This window comes from Rhinoderma darwinii, chromosome 2, assembly GCF_050947455.1.
Source record: "Rhinoderma darwinii isolate aRhiDar2 chromosome 2, aRhiDar2.hap1, whole genome shotgun sequence".
Lineage (NCBI taxonomy): Eukaryota > Metazoa > Chordata > Amphibia > Anura > Rhinodermatidae > Rhinoderma > Rhinoderma darwinii.
Window position 1 is genome coordinate 301,674,295 of NC_134688.1, and position 18,660 is coordinate 301,692,954.

The 18,660-nt window shown below is 44.6% G+C and overlaps 1 protein-coding gene across 1 annotated transcript in view; it reads right to left on the bottom strand.

Moving 5' to 3' along the window:
- BAK1 (BCL2 antagonist/killer 1) overlaps window positions 1-18,660 on the bottom strand; it is a 109,437-nt gene that overhangs the window by 27,959 nt on the left and 62,818 nt on the right. The window contains exons 2-3 of the mRNA XM_075850607.1: window positions 16,810-16,903; window positions 13,297-13,414 (exon numbers count right to left, since the gene is read on the bottom strand). Of these exons, the coding sequence (XP_075706722.1) occupies window positions 13,297-13,414; window positions 16,810-16,858 (167 nt within the window). The 5' untranslated portion in view covers window positions 16,859-16,903. The remainder of the gene's footprint in view (window positions 1-13,296; window positions 13,415-16,809; window positions 16,904-18,660) is intronic.

The following is an 18,660-nucleotide window of genomic DNA, read 5'->3' on the forward strand; positions in this document are numbered from 1 at the left end:
TACTTTATTCTACTTGTCGTTACAATTACGACGATACCATATGTATATAGTTTTTTTTATGTTTTACAGTGTTTGCACTTTTTTATTAAATCATTTATTTTTTGTCTGAGAGCCATACGTTTTTTATTTTTCCGTTAAAACAGCTGTGGGAGGTCTTGTTTTTTGTGAGACAGGCTGTAGTTTTTATTTGTACAATTTTGGAATACATGTGACTTTTTTATCACTTTTTATTCTATGTTTTGGGAGGAGTGTTTTTTAATTCTATTTTCTTACAGTGTTTACCAAGAGGCAAAAAAAAGTGATATTTTTAAAGTTTGGGTCGTTATGGGCGTGGCGATACCAAACATGTGTACTTTTTTTTTTAATGTTCTTTACGGTAATAAAAGACTTATTATGGGAAAAAAGGTGGTTATTGTTTAAACTTGAAACTTATTTTTATACTTTTGTACATAATTTTTAGTTTATTTTTTAACTTTTCTTTCATGCCACTAGGGTATGAGGTATAAGTTATGAAGCCCTGATTGATATTCTAATACACTGCACTACCTATATAGTGTATTAGAGTTGTCAGAAATACACTGGCAGCAAGCCTATTAGGCTCCCCCTCCAGACCGGGCCTAAAAGGCTTCCGCACTTGGCAGACCAGGAGGCCATTATTAGACCTCTGATTGCCATAGCAACCATCGGCACCCCGTGATCGCGTCGCGGGGGTGCTGAACGGCTAGAAACCACCAAGATGAAGCGGTCGCTTTTGACCGCTGCATCTAAGGGGTTAAGCGGCTGAATTGGAGGCTAGCTCCAGGCCTCGCCTTACAGCAGGGTGCCAGCTGATGATGGCGTGGGCTCAGCTTCTGAGCTCGCTCCATCACTGCCACGTACAGTTACGTGCTGTTGCGTTAAGTACCTAACTGCAGCAACGTAACTGTATGTGGCATGTCATTAAGAAATTAATTCAAGGGGGTTTAGCAAAAATATAACATAAACCATTTAGAAATGACAGCCATTTTCTACATAGTCCCTCCATTTTTACAGTCTCAAAAGCAATTGGACAAAATAACAATTATAAATATGAGATTAACTTTAAATATTTGGATGCAAATCTTTGGCAGTCAAAGGGCCTCATTTATCAATACTGTTTAACTGATAAAATGGCCGTGTTGTCTATAGCAATGATTGCCTGAAGTCTGGAAACCATGGGCATCACCAAATGCGGAGTTTCCTCCCTTTCTGCCCTTAGTTTTTCTTTCAGTTAGGCTAGATTCACACGAACGTCGGAAACTCAGACGTGAAAAACGGGCCATTTTTTACGTCCGAGGTGCCCTCGTGCGGGTTCCGTTTCCACGGATCCTCAGACTTGAGTCTATGGAGGATTCTGTGAAAACATAACAAAATAGGACATGTTCTATTTTTCAACGGACTCTTCACATGGTCCGTTGAAACAACGGCCCTGTGAACGCCCCATTGAATTACATAGGTCGGTGTGACGGATGTTATTTTAACGCCCATAACACGGATGTCAAATACGCTTGTGTGAATAGGGCCTAAGCGAAAAGCATGCTCAATAGTGTTGAGGTCAGATGACTTACTCGGCCATTGAAGAATATTAAATGTCTTTGTCTTAAGGATGCAGCCTATTTTGGGTTTTCAAGACAGAGGGATTTCTTTCATTTTCTCATCGGAAACATTTCTAAAGCTATAATTTTCTTATTTTTCTGTCGACAAAGCGCTGTGATTTTATATATATATATATACCACTTCAGCTATTTCAGGCCTTCAGAATACAGCAATTTTGCTAGTTTTCTCATCACTGTTTTCATAACTTTTTCTTTTTTCCGTTGACGTTGCCGTATGAGGGCTTGTTTTTTGCGAGACAAGTTGTATACTTAATGGTGTTCTATTTTTTACGAGGCAAGGTAACCAGTTCTGGCATCGTTTTTTATTTTTATTTTATACAGTGTTCACTATGCATTATTAATGACATGTTAACTTTATTCTGCGGGTCAGTATGAATAAAATTGCTTTTATAAAAAGAACGTGTTGTTTCTTTCGCCATGTTCTGAGAATCCTAACTTTTGAATTTCCTCGTCAACGGATCTGTGCGTTTGCTTGGTTTTGCGGAACGAGTTGTATTTTTAATGGTATAATTGTGGTACATATTATGTATTAAAATACTTTTATTAGCTTTTTTTTTTGGGGGGGGGGACGTCTTTTTTTGTTTCGTTTTTTATGGTGTTCACGTGTGCTAAAAATTATATGTTAAATGTATTCTTATTTTTAAGTTTTACTGCTTTTGAACATTAAAAATTCATTTGTTTTTGTGTTGACACATTCTGAGAGCCCTAACTTTGTTTTCTTACCACCAAGAGAGCTGTATGAGGGCTTGGTTTTTGTGGAGCGCCGAAAGCTATGTAGGGCTGGTGCCAGAAGCAGATGGCTCTGACCACTGTACAGCGGCTGTGCTAGGTTACTGCAGCTCTGCTCCTATTCACTTGAATAGTAGCAGATTATATATTTATGTCCTATACTGATGACCTATCCTGTGGATAGGTCATCAGCAGTGGCGTAACTATCGCGGTAGCAGCTGTAGCGGGGCCCGCGGCTTGAGGGGGCCCGTGCCGCCAGCTGACACGCCACCCCCCAATATGCCCGGAGGCACTGCTAGCAGCCGTTATGGCCAGGGCATATTGGGGGGTGGCGTGTCAGCTGGCGGCACGGGCCCCCTCAAGCCGCGGGCCCCGCTACAGCTGCAAGCCGCGGGCCCAGACATCATGACTGTATAGGGCCCATCAGTAACTTCTGGGCCCTATACAGTCATGATGTCTGGGCCCCCCCCCTCCATTAACGGGGGTGGGCAACGGAAAGTGTGGCGCTCACGTTTGTACGTTATTCGCATTAAATGATTTTGGTGCTGATGTCAATTACAGTGAAGGAAACCATGGAGCCGGCAGTGACCGGTTCATGCTCCGGATTTTGATCTATTTAGCTAAAACGTATCCGACTGTATGGCATATAGTGGGATACGTCGCCTGGGGAATGGCCCAGGGGAAACTACTGAAGTCACTGTCCATGAACAGGGCTGGAGCCTTCTACTAGCGCTCGGCCCAGGGACTATGGCGCTGCTCCTGATGTCCATATACATAAAGTGACGTCCGAAGCTGCACAAAGCCTGAGTACACGGCCGGAGCGTCGGCAACATTCTGGCCAGGGATTCTGGCCCTGGAGAATCCCCTGATGTCACTTTACATATATGGACAGTGATGTCAGGAGCTCCCAGGGACAAAGTCCACGGATAGAGCACTTGTGATGCTGCCTGGGGACTCCGGAATAACAAAGTTTACTACGCCATTTCATCCTTCAAAAAGAAGCTAAACCGACATCCACCAGCCCGACGGAGGCTAAAAGGACATAATGGAGCCCTGTGAATTATCGTCTACGTTGTTTATACTGTAAGGTAGGAGATTTCCTGACTACACGATAAACTTAGGGCAACAATACGATGTGAAGGGGCCTTAAAGAGGCTCTGTCACCAGATTTTCCAACCCCTATCTCGTATTGCAGCAGATCGGCGCTGCAATGTAGATACCAGTAAGGTTGTTTTTTTCAAAAACAAGCATTTTTGGCCAAGTTATGAGCATTTTTATATTTATGCAAATGAGCCTTTCTTAAGTACAACTGGGAGTGTTTAAAGTTATGTCCAAGTGGGCGTGTATTGTGTGTGTACATCTGGGCGTTTTTACTTCTTTTACTAGCTGGGCGTTGTGAATGGAAGTGTATGATGCTGACGAATCAGCATCATCCACTTCTCTTCGTTAACACCCAGCTTCTGGCAGTTCACAGACACACAGCATGTCCTCGCTTATCCGACGCAATGAAGTTCCTGTGGGAGGAAGTGAGTGACGTCACAGCCTGATCTCGCGAGGACACGCTGTGTGTCTGTGCACTGCCAGAAGCTGGGTGGTAACGAAGAGAAGTGGATGAGCAAACACGAGTTTGCTTAAAAAACTTCTGAAAATCAGGAGCTGTTTTCCCTTGAATATCTCTGTATTTTCAGACTGTTTTTGCTAATTGTGTGAACATACCCTAAGGACTTATTCACACGACAGTGTCCCGCCGTTTTTCCCGGCCGGTGTGCATTAGTTTTGCATCCGTTCCGGGCCGGGCATATCTGGACAGTGACATCAGGGGCAACTCCTGAAGGGGAATCCCCATGTGGCCGGTGATTCCACTTCAGGAAAAGCCCCTGTCGTCTGTGTCCATTTATGGACACTGAACGTTACTGGCTTCTCCTGGTGTGGAATCCCCGGTCACAGAGTGTTTGGGGATTCTGCTTCAGGAGTTTCCCCTGATGTCACTGCCCAGATATGGACAGAGACATCAAGCGCTCTGTCCAGGAGCGGAATCCCCGAACACACAGGGATTCCACTCCTTCAGGGAGCTAAAGTGGGGCTAGCACATAGCAGAGCAGGGACGAAGCTACAGCAGTAGCAGCCGCAGCAGCTGCTAGCGGCGCCATCGGCCATGGTAGGTGTCGCCGCTAGCAGCCGCTATGGCTGCTATAGCTGTAGCGATGCCTGAACAAGCGCCAGGGCGGAAAGGAGGCTGATTCAATGGGCCAGGGCGATTTGGGAAGGGAGCCAGCGCAGCGCCCCCTTCCACCTGCTGTACACCCAAGCCCTGCCACAAAGTACCCCTGCACATAGCAGAGCAGGGACGTCGCTACAGCAGTACCCCCACAGTGTTAACCTCCAGCATAGAGCGCTTCTTCTGAATGAGATACACTCCTCCTCCTCACATGCACTCTGCGCTGTGAGGAGGAGAGAGCGAGCGACGGTAGACACGGCCATCACTCGGGACACATTCCGGTGATGGCCGTGTATTACCCGGCCCCATAGACTTCTATGGGAGCCGGGCGGCCGGGTAAACGGCCGAAAATAGGGCATGTCCCATTTTTTGACGGCCGGTTTTCCCGGCCCGTCCAAAAATTGGTCGTGTGAATAGTCCTTTAGGGGTCTATTGTTCCTACTGCAGCCGGGTGACGGCCGATTTATGAACGGCCGTCACCCGGCCGGGAAACCCTGTCGTGTGAATAAGGGCTAATAGGCATGCAGCTTATTTAAACCCTTCCCTCCTTAGCCTTTTTTTGGATTTTAACTTTTGTTTTTTCCTCTCCACCTTCCAAAAGCTATAATTTTTTTTACTTGAGGGCTTGTTTTTTGCGGTACAAGTTGTAGTTTTTCATGGCACCATTTATTGTACCGCATAATGTACTGGGAAGCTGAAAAAAAATTATTTGTGGGGTGAAATGCTGCACGTGCATAACGTTCTGACAAACCCCATTCACATGAGTTGGGGCTTATTCAGACTAACGTTTTACTCGTCCGTGTGAAGGACCTTTTTTTAATGGCCGTCACACGGCTGCATGTATTTCTATGGGGCTATTCACCTGGTCGTTGTTCTAACGGATCGTGTGAAGGGCCTGTAAAACAATAGGACATGTCCTATTTTTGTGCGTTTTCACGGATCCCTCAATAGACTCAAGTCTATGAGGGATGTGTGAAAACGGGTCCCGCACGGCTGCAAATCGGCCACAAAAAACGGCCGTTCTTCACGTCTGATTTCACACACGTTGGTCTGAATATCGGCTTAGACTTTATTCACACGAACGTGTCCATTTTGCACGCGCAAAAAACGCTGCATTTTGCCCGAGCAAAAGTTCAGTGTGGCGTCAGCATATGGTGCGCGGCTGCATGATTTTCGCACAGCCGGCATCATTATGACACTCTGTTTTGATGTTACAACACAGTAAAGAAGGGGGGGCTTTTATGTTTCCCTTCACTTCTTTACCTACTGTAGCGCGAATCACGCGCGTCACCCGGAAGTGCTTCCGTGTGCCGTGCACGATTTGCACGCACCCAATGACTTCAATGGGTGTGTGCTGCGCGAAACACGGGAAAGTATAGGACATGTCGTGAGTTTTACACAGCGCACACACGCTGCGTGAAATTCACTGACAGTCTGAACGGCCCCATTTACTAACATAAGTCCGTGCGACCTAATAAGTATCACGGACGTATAACACGTTCGTGTGAATAAGGCCTTATATTGTAATTTGTAGTGAATTTTCAGTGCGCAATCCGCACCAAAAATAGGAGGCAAGTAAGTGGCTTAGGCCTCATTTACACGAACGTATTATACGCGCGTGCGACGCGCGTGCTTTGCACGCATGTCGTACGCACCTATATTAGTCAATGGGGCAGTTTAGACGATGCGTGAATTGCGCTCAGCGCGTGTGCGCAGAAAAAAACTCACGACATGTTCTATAATCGTGCGTTTTTCGCGCACTCACGCACCCATTGAAGTCAATGGGTGCGTGAAAACCACGCATGCCGCACGGAAGCACTTCCGTGCGAACTGCGTGATTCGCGCAAGAGCTGTCAAACTCCTGAATGTAAACAGAAAAGCACCACGTGCTTTTCTGTTTACAAACATCCAAACGGAGTGTCAAATTCGAGATGAGCGCACCGAACTTCACCGGGTTCGGCCAAACTCGTTTTGACCGAAACCGGTAAAAAATGTTCGGGTACGCGACGTCAGGAGACAGTCACTGTCCACGGTGCTGAAAGCGTTAAACTGGTTCAGCACCATGGACAGTGACTTCCGCTCCGAAAATCCATGAACCTGTAAAAAAAAAAAAGACGTTCTGACTTACCGATAACTCCGGTCCGACCTCCCGGGATGACAGTTCAGTCAAAGTGACAGCTGCAGCCAATCACAGGCCAAGCACAGGCTGCAGCCAATCACAGGCCAAGCACAGGCTGCAGCCAATCACAGGCTGCAGCGGTCTCATGGACTGCGGCGTCATCCTGGGAGGTGGGGCCGGATGACAAGAGAGGGACGCGTCACCAAGGCAACGGCCGGGAGCCCGGACTGGGGGAAGCAGGAAGTTCTTGGGAAGTATGAAAGTCTTTTTTTATTCACAGGTTGGTGTATATTGTGTTCGGCATTCACTGTCGAGGGTGCTGAAAGAGTTACTGCCGATCAGTTAGCTCTTTCAGCACCTTGGACAGTGACGGGCGTCGACTAGCCTCATCTCTATGATGGCGGCTGCGCGAAAATCACGCAGCCGCGCATCATACACGGATGACACACGGAGCTGCCAAGTGCCTTTTGCGCGCGCAAAACGCAGCGTTTTTTGCGCGCGCAAAACGCACACGCTCGTGTAAATGAGGCCTTATTCAGATGTCCATGTTCGGTCTGTGATATAAGGACCGTGTATCGGCCATATTTCCCGGACCGACCACAGTTCAGGGAGCCAGGTTTCTAGCATCACAGTTATCTATGATCATAGTCCCTCCGTTCCCGTGGGAATACTGTCCCCGGTCCCGTACTGAAAGCATCATTACAGTATGGGACAGTATTCCCGCAGAGAGGCAGGGACTCCCAGCAACACTGATAACTATGATGCTAGGAGTCCGGCTCCATGAATTGTGGTCAGCCTGTGAGATACAGCCGATACACTCTCCGTATGTCACGGACCGAATGCGGCCGTCTGAATAAGGCCTTAGTCTAGTTACACAGTGCGGTGAAATCCCATTTTTTTGCCACAATTTTTGCAAAAACGTGACTTGACCGCACTGTGAGAATATAGCCTAACAGCACTTTTCATGTTTTGTATCTTTTTTTAATGCAATTTTCGTAATTGCGGCACAAATCACGCGGTTTTGCAGCGATTTTTATATAATTGCGGCAAAACTGCGCCATTTTTGCCGCGATTACGAAAATCGCGGCAAAAAACGCTAGGAAAACGAAAAAATACCAAAAAACTTTTTAACCAACTTTATACAATCTACAAATGGGGTAAGGGGGATGGGAAGCAGGATGGATAGGGGAACATACTCACCAGCCTGCAGGTCCGGTCGGCAGTGTAGAGGAGCTGGGGGGCGGGATCTCCATACGCAGCTTCAGCACATGCTGCATCTTCCCCGTCCAGTGAAGCTACAACAGGTATGCAGGGGCTGCCGCGAGTGTTGCTAGGGGAGTGTCGCTAGGGGAGTGTCGCTAGGGGAGTGTCGCTAGGGGGGGGGGGGTCGCTAAGGGGGGGGTCGCGGGCGTTGCGAGGGGGGGCCGTGAGCGTTGCGAGGGGGGCCTGTGAGCGTTGCGAGGGGGGGGCAACAGTCCGAGGGGGGGGGCGACGGCAGCCTGGCGGGCCCCTTTTCTTCATCCATGTGGCCGGGCCCCTGACGGGAGTACCAGTAATACCCCCCTGATGGCGGCCCTGGTTATGGCTGCTACAGCGGTAGCGCCGCTACTATGGGGCCAGCGCCGCCGAGCCTCCAACAAGTATGGGCCGGGGCGACACAGGCCCTCTCATGCCTGTAGGTGTCGCTAGCACCGGAGGGGGCCCCGGTGCTAGCAACATCCAAATACATGCATTAACACTGAATGGCCGGGCCCGACAATTCAGCGCCTTACAATGACGCTGATTGGCTAGCGGCGCAATCACGTAATCGCGGCCCTTTCCTGCTTGAAAGGCGCTGAGTGACGGGGCAAGTCATTCTGCCCCGCCAATCAGCATCATTGGACGACGCTCGTTCAGCTCCTGCAGACCCGCTCAGAAGAGAGCATGTCTGCATCGCCAGCGAACAGCGTGGGAACAGAATCATGTGAGTATGTCAAGTTTTGTTTTTTTTCTCTCATAAAACTGTGAGTGGCATTATATATAGTGGGGGCTCTATCTACAGGGGGGTCGTATATATGTGGGCCACTATATACAGGGGGGTCTATATGTGGGGATGTGGGCCACTATATACAGGGGGTCTATATGTGGGGATGTGGGACTCTATATACAGGGGGGTCTATATGTGGGGCACTATATACAGGGGGTGTCTATATGTGGGGATGTGGGCCACTATATACAGGGGGGTCTATATGTGGGGATGTGGGCCACTATATACAGGGGGGTCTATATGTGGGACACTATATGTGAGTCACTATACAGGGTTGGGCTATATGTTGAGCACTATATATAGGGGAGCTATTTTTAGTGCACTTTCTATAGGGGTGGGCTATATGTGGGACACTATATATAGGGGGAGCTATATGTGAGACTATCTGCAGAGGTGGGCTATACGTGGAGCACTGTCTATAGGAGAAGCTATATGTAGGGCAGCACGGTGGCTCAGTGGTTAGCACTATTGCCTTGCAGCTCTAGAGTCCATATGTGGGCACTATCTACAGAGGGCTGTATGTGGGACACTATCTACAGTGGCTTCTATGTAGGTCACTATCTACAGGGGGCTATGGGGGCACTATCTACAGGGGTCACGGTGTGTGCGTGTGGGACACAGTGTATGGCGCTATTATAGCTAAAGGTGCAGTGTATGGTGCTTTATGATATTTAGAGGTGTTGAGAATTTTAACTTCGTTTATAGGTGCAGAAATGTTTTAAAAGTGAGAAGCTGAAGACATCTGAGCAGAAAACTGCAGAAGTGGGTCATGGCCGGTAGAAATCCATCATAGATGTCTGGACCGGAAGGTGAAGAAAAAGAACTAGAATCTGAGACGTCACCGGTGAGTCACTTAATGTAAATGTTTATTCTGCCTCTAATCGGTATTGTAATCACTGTATGATCTGCAGCGAGATGATGAGTGGTATGATTTTTTGGGTGAAACAGCATCTCCCAGCATATCCTCACCATTGTTCGGGCCATGCTGGGAGCTGCAGTTTTACGTCGTACAAACCTATACGGCAGGGGTTGCACTAAATTGAGCTGTATTTGTTCTGGTGTTGTATATATGTAATGAGTTTTGTTCTGGTGCTGTATATATGTAATGAGCTTGGTTCTAGTGCTGTATATATGTACTGAGCTTTGTTCTGGTGCTGTATATATGTCAATGCTTGGTTCTAGTGCTGTATTTATGTACGGAGCTTGGTTCTAGTGCTGTATTTATGGACTGAGGTTGGTTCTAGTGCTGTATTTATGTACGGAGCTTGGTTGTGGTACTGTATTTATGTACTGAGCGTGGTTCTGGATCTGTATACTGTATATGTACTAAGCTTTGTTCTGGTGCTGTATATATGTACTGAGCTTGATTGTGGTGCTGTATATATGTCAGAGTTTGGTTCTGGATCTGTAGTTATATAGGATATATTTATAATAACAAAAATGCAGGGCATATGGAATTGTTCTCAATTCATTGTATATTTAATGGGAACCTGTCTGGTAGTTTTAACCCCTTGAACCGCTACCATGCGGTAATACATGACCTGACAATATTTCCAAACATTCCCTTGTATGTTTTTCTCAGATGCACCAAAATCCTTAAAATCCAGTTTTAAAACGGCGCACACTATATGCTAATTACTCATTAGAGGGTCATGGTGCGGTGCCACTATCCTGAAGAGTCACGTAGCCATATACAAAAGGGGGAGCGGTGTGGCACTATACACAAGGGGGCGCTGTGTGGCACTATTTACAAGGGGGAGGGCTGTGGCTCTATCTACAGGGGGCTGAGTGTGGCGTAATCTATGAGGGTCTGTGTGTGGCACTTTCTACTAAGGGGGGGGCTGTGCTGCAATTTCTACTAAGGGGGGCTGTGCTGCAATTTCTACTAAGGGGGGGCTGCGCTGCAATTTCTACTAAGGGGGGGGCTGTGTGGCACTATATACAAGGGAGGGGGGCTGTGTGTACTATATACAGTGGGAACTGTATAGCGCTATATACAGTGGAGGCTTTATGGCGATATCTACAGGGGGACTGTATAGCACTTTCTACAAGGGGGAGGTGGGAGCGCTATCTACAAATGGGGTGTGACACTGTCTATAGGTGGGGCTATATAGCACGGTCTACAGGGGGGCTGTATGGCACATTCTACAGGGGGCACGATTTATAAGGGGGGCTGCTTGTGGCACCCGTGGGGGGCCCGGTCAAGAGTTTGCTATGGGGCCTAGTCTTTCCTAGTTACGCCCCTGGTCGTCAGTATATAAAAATCGCCCCCAGCCTGGACAATTCCTTTAACTTTTATTAACTTTTTTTCCACCATAGTTTTTTTGCTTTTTAAATTTACAACGTTCACTGTGCAGTATAATTAAAGCGTTAGCTTTATGCTATAGATCAGTTCCATTACGGAGATACCAATTATGTATAGTTTTATTTATGTTTTACTACTTTTTCACAATAATAGCACATTTCTTAAAAAAAAAAAAAAAAAAAAAAGTTTTTACATTGCCACATTCTAAGAGCCATACAATTTTTATTTTTCGGCAATATTGCTGTACGTGGGATTGTTTTTTGCGGAAAAAGAAATTTTTTAATAGAACCATTTTTAGGTACATATTTATTGATTAACTTTTAAGAATTTTTTTTTTCTAGGGGGGGAGAGAGAGAGACAAAAAAAAAAAAAAGCAATTCGGCTATTGCTTGTTTTTTTTTACGCCGTTCATAGTTTGGTTTAAATAATGTGTTGACATTTATTATAAGAGTTGTTACGATCGCAGTAATATCATATATGTGTTTTGTTTTTATTTTTAACACATGCTAAATAAAACCGCTTTGGGAAAAAAGCATTTAAAATTATTTTTACTGTGAACACTTTTTTCCTAATAAATTTTATGAAACTTTAACTATTTTATTAGATTCACTAGAAAACTGCAAAGCGCGATCTATTGATCTCTTACATAATGCTTTGGTATACTCAGTATACCAAAGCATTATCGACTGTCCGTCTTAAACTAGCAGCCAATCTATTAGACCATGCCTTAAAGAGGCTCTGTCACCAGATTTTGCAACCCCTATCTGCTATTGCAGCAGATAGGCGCTGCAATGTAGATTACAGTAACGTTTTTATTTTTGTAGTTATGCAAATGAGGCTTGCAAAAGTCCAAGTGGGTGTGTTTAAAAGTAAAAGTCCAAGTGGGCGTGTATTAGGTGCGTACATCGGGGCGTTTTTAATACTTTTACTAGCTGGGCGCTCTGATGAGAAGTATCATCCACTTCTCTTCAGAACGCCCAGCTTCTGGCAGTGCAGACACAGCGTGTTCTCGAGAGATCACGCTGTGACGTCACTCACAGGTCCTGCATCATGTCAGACGAGCGAGGACACCGGCACCAGAGGCTACAGTTGATTCTGCAGCAGCATCAGCGTTTGCAGGTAAGTAGCTACATCGACTTACCTGCTAACGCCGATGCTGCTGCAGAATCAACTGAAGCCTCTGGTGCCGGTGTCCTCGCTCGTCTGACACGATGCAGGACCTGTGTACCAAATTGTTAATTTTCCACTCCTAACGTTTCTGCTATATCTCTGATAGGTTTAGGCTTCGTTCACATCTGCATCAGGGCTCCGTTCCGTCTGAACGGAGCCCTGACAGACACAAACGGAAACCATAGGTTTCCGTTTCCATCAACATTGATTTCAATGGTGACGGATCCGGTGCCAATGGTTTTCATTTATCTCCGTTGTGCAAAGGTTCCATCGTTTTGATGGAACCAATAGCGTAGTCGACTACGGAACGGGACCCTGGCACAGGTGTGAACGAAGCCTTATTTCATTTTTTCAGCCTAACGATGGTCTCCTGCACTTGTACGGACATGAACAACAACTAAATGCATATTTAACAGTTGAAATCCGCACCAGACATTTTATCGGCTTAATTTGTCATGAAATAAGAAGGGAACTGGCCACGCCCGGCAATGAAACTGCTTATCAGCCAATAGTCTGATTACTTTTGAATGTGTAAAAATGGAGGATGTATGTAGAAATGGCTATGATTCCTAAATGCTTAATGCAATATTTTTGTTAAACCCCTTGAATTTAAACTGAAAGTCTACATTTGAATGACATACTTATTGGTTGGGTTCAAATAAATTGTGGTGGTATACAGAGGCTAAATTATAAAAAATGTGTCACTCTCTGCATAATACTGGACCAGGCTGTATGACACTAACCTCTTACAGAATTTGCAAACTAGTAGTTAAATGGGTATTATAGCGGCTGTTTAAAGCATTGGGTTCAATTGAGTAGTGGTCAAGGTTGTGAGTGGCTCTTCTTTTTAAAGTCTACGGAGGTTACCATTACTGTAAAAGCTGAGCATGCAGCGCTTGCCTTATTCCATATCTCCCGTAGTCCACCTCCACTGTGGCCACCTCTCCATTGAAGCTGATGCTGTTTTGCTTTGGCAAACCGTGGTCAGGGGTTTTGGTGGGTAAAATAACTTTAATGTTGCAGCATATTATGCTTGATTTTATTATTTTCATTTGTAAATGCTAAATTGTTAGCAATTCTATACCAGACTGGTACCTGTCTCTTTGCCTTGCGTCTTCTATTTCATCACTAAGTGGTGCAGAATCCCCATTTTCATTCCTCATCTCAGTCATGTGAAATGTGTAACTAAGGAAAACAGCCTCTGCCTGCTGCTCTGTAGAACAAAAACGTAATAAAAAAAATATAAGCTTTCAGTTCAGGAACTGAACTACAAATAATGAAGAAATTAAAGAGTAGTCAACTTGCTTCAGGATATAGTTTACATTTTCGTAAAACAACAAGAGAATTAAACACGTATTCATACAATTTCTCCTCATTAAAAATCTGGTTGAGCTGGATTTAAAAATACAGGTCAAGTAGAAACATGGGAGGTTTGTATTAAAAGGGCTTGCAAATGTGTTTGTGTCTACATCTGATAGAACAGCCTGTGTTATGTTGTCCTGAAAAATGACAAAGTGATTAGTATTCACAGAGAAGATGACACACCAGTGCACATGTATACTGTATTATGTGTTCACCCAGCCATGGTTGTCTTCCTGCCTGCATGGTAAAAATTCACCACTCCCGGAAGAAGCTAATGCGAAACGTGCGTCGGAGGGTGAGGTCGTTTTGACACCACACACACACACACACACACACACACACACACACACACACATATGTATGGGTCAGTACAGTATACTGGCTTTTTGGTATTTCCTTTATGCCTCCATTTTTCATTTGTGGCTATCTATCCATGCAATATAGGTCCTATGTAGATTGTACAGGATATTTTCTATATTTCCACATCTGACATATATGTTCCCTTTACTTGTGCCAGGTACTTTACATTGTACTTACTTCCATACGTATATACTGATGTGTGTGTGATATCTAAAACCACCTCTTTGGGTTACCATTTTTACTTACGTCTTGTGTATGTGTGTCTTTTATATTGTGGGCGTTTTTCTAGCCTAAATTTTTGTAATAGAGCATTTTTGCATTTTTTAAGTACATATGCCTCATGGCTTTTTTTTGTATACCTTCCCATTAGTCTAATTGATGTATTTTGGGTTTCACAATACTTCATTACTTTATGGTTCTACCAAGGGATTTCTCTCTGGCATTGTAGGTTATTCTATGGAAAAGATACATCGGTTTATGTCACCAAATCTCAAAGTATTTTTGTCATCGAACCAGACATGTAGCCCACCCTGATCACCCAAAACATATAGAAAGTCATTTCAACACTTTATTTTAGTGTAAAATTACTGCGTTAAATATTCAGAAAATTAGAAACATTTTATTTTTTATACAATTGACACCTAATAAAAAAAAGAAATAAATATTATCATAAGTGATTATTTATAGAAGTGATATAAAAACAGCCCTATAGGTCACGGAAAAAAATACTAAAAAAATTCTGGCTGTCCAACACCAAAAAAAAAAGCCATGGCTAGGATAGAATACTTGTTTGAATGCTGATCCTGTCAGATTAAACCTTCCTTGGGATCAATAGGGGTAAAACAAAGTTGTATCAGTTCTCCCATCCCTTGGTTGGATTTGATGGAATTATGCATTTTTTCAACTGTGCTAACTATGTAAGGCTGATATACCACAATGTGCGCCAAATCGCTATAAAGGGGATGAATATTGTCGTTTAGGTTTTGTTCACACAGCACAGTTTGATGCAGCTTTTGATGGCTTTCAAGAGTGCATCCAGAAAGGAGGACATTTATAAAAGGAATATTTTGCTTCTTCTCATTTCTGGATCCACGTCTGGTTTACAGTTACATAAAATGTCATGAGGATACATCTCTTTGTGTATAAAATGTAGAAGTATATATGACTAATCTAGGCAAACATTTAAAATGCTTTAAATTTGCTATTTTTCCTACTGGGGATTTATTTTTAAACTATAGGCTTGTATAGTAGCACATGATACTTATTATCACTCACCACCACGACGACTTTGTAGATTTTCAGTTGTCGTAAACCTGTCTTTGAGGTTGACTCATCTCAGTGAAGGCCCATTACATGGGCCAATGATCGGGCAAACAAGCTCGTTTCCTATCATTGCCCTGTGTAAACAGGACAACGATCTGCATCGGATAATCTGTTCATTTATGAGGCATAAAATATTATCGTTGTCGGCAGCACAACTCCCTGTGTAAACACGGAGAAGTGCTGCCAACATGATGGAAATGTATGGGTATGAACGATCATAGTAACATTTACTCGTCCCCATACACAACCAATCATTGCTCCTTGTGAAAGGCGCAACCAGGTGCCAATCAACGAGCTGTATCGTTGATCAGCACTCGTTTTCATGGCCCATATTGACCCGTGTAATAGGACCTTAAAGAGGCTCTGTCACCAGATTTTGCAACCCCTATCTGCTATTGCAGCAGATCGGCGCTGCAATGTAGATTACAGTAACGTTTTTATTTTTAAAAAACAAACATTTTTGGCCAAGTTATGACCATTTTTGTATTCATGCAAATGAGGCTTGCAAAAGTACAACTGGGCGTGTTTAAAAGTAAAAGTACAACTGGGCGTGTATTATGTGCGTACATCGGGGCGTGTTTACTACTTTTACTAGCTGGGCGTTCTGATGAGAAGTATCATCCACTTCTCTACACAACGCCCAGCTTCTGGCAGTGCAGATCTGTGACGTCACTCACAGGTCCTGCATCGTGTCGGCACCAGAGGCTACAGTTGATTCTGCAGCAGCATCAGCGTTTGCAGGTAAGTAGCTACATCGACTTACCTGCAAACACCGATGCTGCTGCAGAATCATCTGTAGCCTCTGGTGCCGGCTCGTCTGACACGATACAGGACCTGTGAGTGACGTCACAGCGTGATCTCTCGAGAACACGCTGTGTCTGCACTGCCAGAAGCTGGGCGTTGTGAAGAGAAGTGGATGATACTTCTCGTCAGAAAGCCCAGCTAGTAAAAGAAGTAAAAACGCCCCGATGTACGCACATAATACACGCCCAGTTGTACTTTTACTTTTCAACATGCCCAGTTGTACTTTTGCAAGCCTCATTTGCATAAATACAAAAATGGCCATAACTTGGCCAAAAAGGCTCGTTTTTTAAAAATAAAAACGTTACTGTAATCTACATTGCAGCGCCGATCTGCTGCAATAGCAGATAGGGGCTGCAAAATCTGGTGACAGAGCCTCTTTAACAGAGATGATGTTCTTGATGTTGGGTGTCTATATTTATGCCTTCTCTGCAAAGGTCCTATTACACAGCCCGATATGGGCCGCTAAAACGAGCGCCGATCAACGAGACAGCTTGTTGATCGGTGCTCGTTTGCTCCTTTCACCGGAGCAATGATTGGTTATGTATGGGGACAAGTGATCATTACTACGATTGTTAGTTTCCATACATTTCCATCATGTCAGCATCTCACACAGTGAGATGTGCTGCTGACAGACAAAGATAATATTTGTTGCTGCATAAACTAGCAGATCAGCCGATGGAGGAGCGTTTACCCGATCATTGGCCCATGTAAAAGGGCCTTTAATTTTCATATTAACCTATGTTTTGATGGATGACTCACCATCTTTCTCAGCGACATCATTAGTGTGTTCTCCACCTCCAGTTGCCATGATTGACAGATGCAACTAGGGAAGGTTCAATATAGTCTAAGGATCCTGCAATACATAAGTCATGTAAGTCACAAATAAAAGTTGTGGATCTGAAAAAAAGCCTTGAGCTATAAACAGATGGCTGTAAATAGAATACAGTCTATTTTCAGTAAATGGAGAATTAACAAACAGGATTAAATTACTTTAAAGATACTGCAAGCTGCACTTAATACTACTATATGACAATTATTCTTTTTTTTATATGCTATTGGAACTAAACTATTCTCAAGAAGAAGTAATTCGAATAGTAAGGATATACAGATAAACCAAATTACCTGCTACTTCATCATCAGCAGAATACAGGTGTATTTGTTGGTAGCTTGCATGAAGTGACACAGACAATAACACTAATAATAAGATTGTATTAGCATATTGTCCAGATTGCAATTTCTTATAATATCTGCATGGAGTTTGTATGTTCTCCCTGAGTTTTCTTAGTTTCTTTCCACACTATAAGAAAGAATGGGTTCCTAATAAAATTGGCCCTAGTCCAGTGTCGGACTGGAGTACTTGGGCCCACCCATCAGATATATAGAAATAATGCGACCACTCTTAATTGTGTAGTAAAATATATGTAGTAAACCAAAGTCCAATATTACCGCCACCTAGTGACCATATAGTGGTAGATAACAGTCCTACACAAGCGCTCTGCAGACAATATAACTGAAAGGAGTTTTCCCATCTTAGACATTTATGGCATATCCATAGGAAATGGCAAAAATGTCTGATAGATAGGGTCCCACACCTATATCTAGAACTGGCAGCAGAATCCAGCTGGAGACCAGTGGGGAGAGGGTCACGCATGCGCGCAGCTCTCTCCATTCTGTTCAATGGGCGTTATGGGAAACAGCCGAGCAAAAGCAGTTTCCATGACAGCCATACAACAGAATAGGGAAAGTACACGTGACCCTCTCTCCACTCGTCTCCGCCTGGATTCTGCGGCCAGTTCTAGATATAGGTGCGGACCCCAGAGCTGGGACCCGCATCTATCAGACATTTTTTAGCATTTCCTATGGATATACCATAAATCTCTAATATGGGAAAACTCCTTTTCTTCTTCATCCGGCCCAGATTGCCCTAATGCCTTCTCCCAACTATGAATCGCCTCTGCAAAATTTGAAACACAAACATCTTTGGCTTCTCTCTTTTCTAGCACCTCCCCACCCTCTACAACAACCATTTATAGTACCCAGATGGAAATATTGGCCGCTCGGTGCCACACACTATAATAGTACCCCCTTTACGCCCCACAATAATAATAGTTCCACACACAGCCCCCTGTAGATACTGCTCCCTGTAGATATTACCATGCACTGCTCGCTGTAGAGAATACCACACACTGCTCCCTGTAGATATTGCCACACACTGCTGCCAGTAGATATTGCCACACACTGCTGCCAGTAGATATTGCCACACACTGCTCCCTGTAGATATTACCACGCACTGCTCCCTGAAGACATTACCACACACTGCTCCCTGCAGATAATACCACACACTGCTCGCTGTAGATAATACTACACACTGCTGCCTGTAGATATTGCCACACACGGCTCCCTGTAGATGTTGCCACACACTGCTCCCTGTAGATAATACCACACACTGCTCCCTGTAGATGGTGCCACACACAGCCCCCGCTGCATAGTGCCACACAGCCCTAACCCCTGTATAGTGCCACAAAGCCCTCCCCCAGTATAGTGCTACCCAGCCCTCCCCTGTATAGTGCCACACAGCTCTTCCCCCTGTATAGTGCCACACAGCCCTCC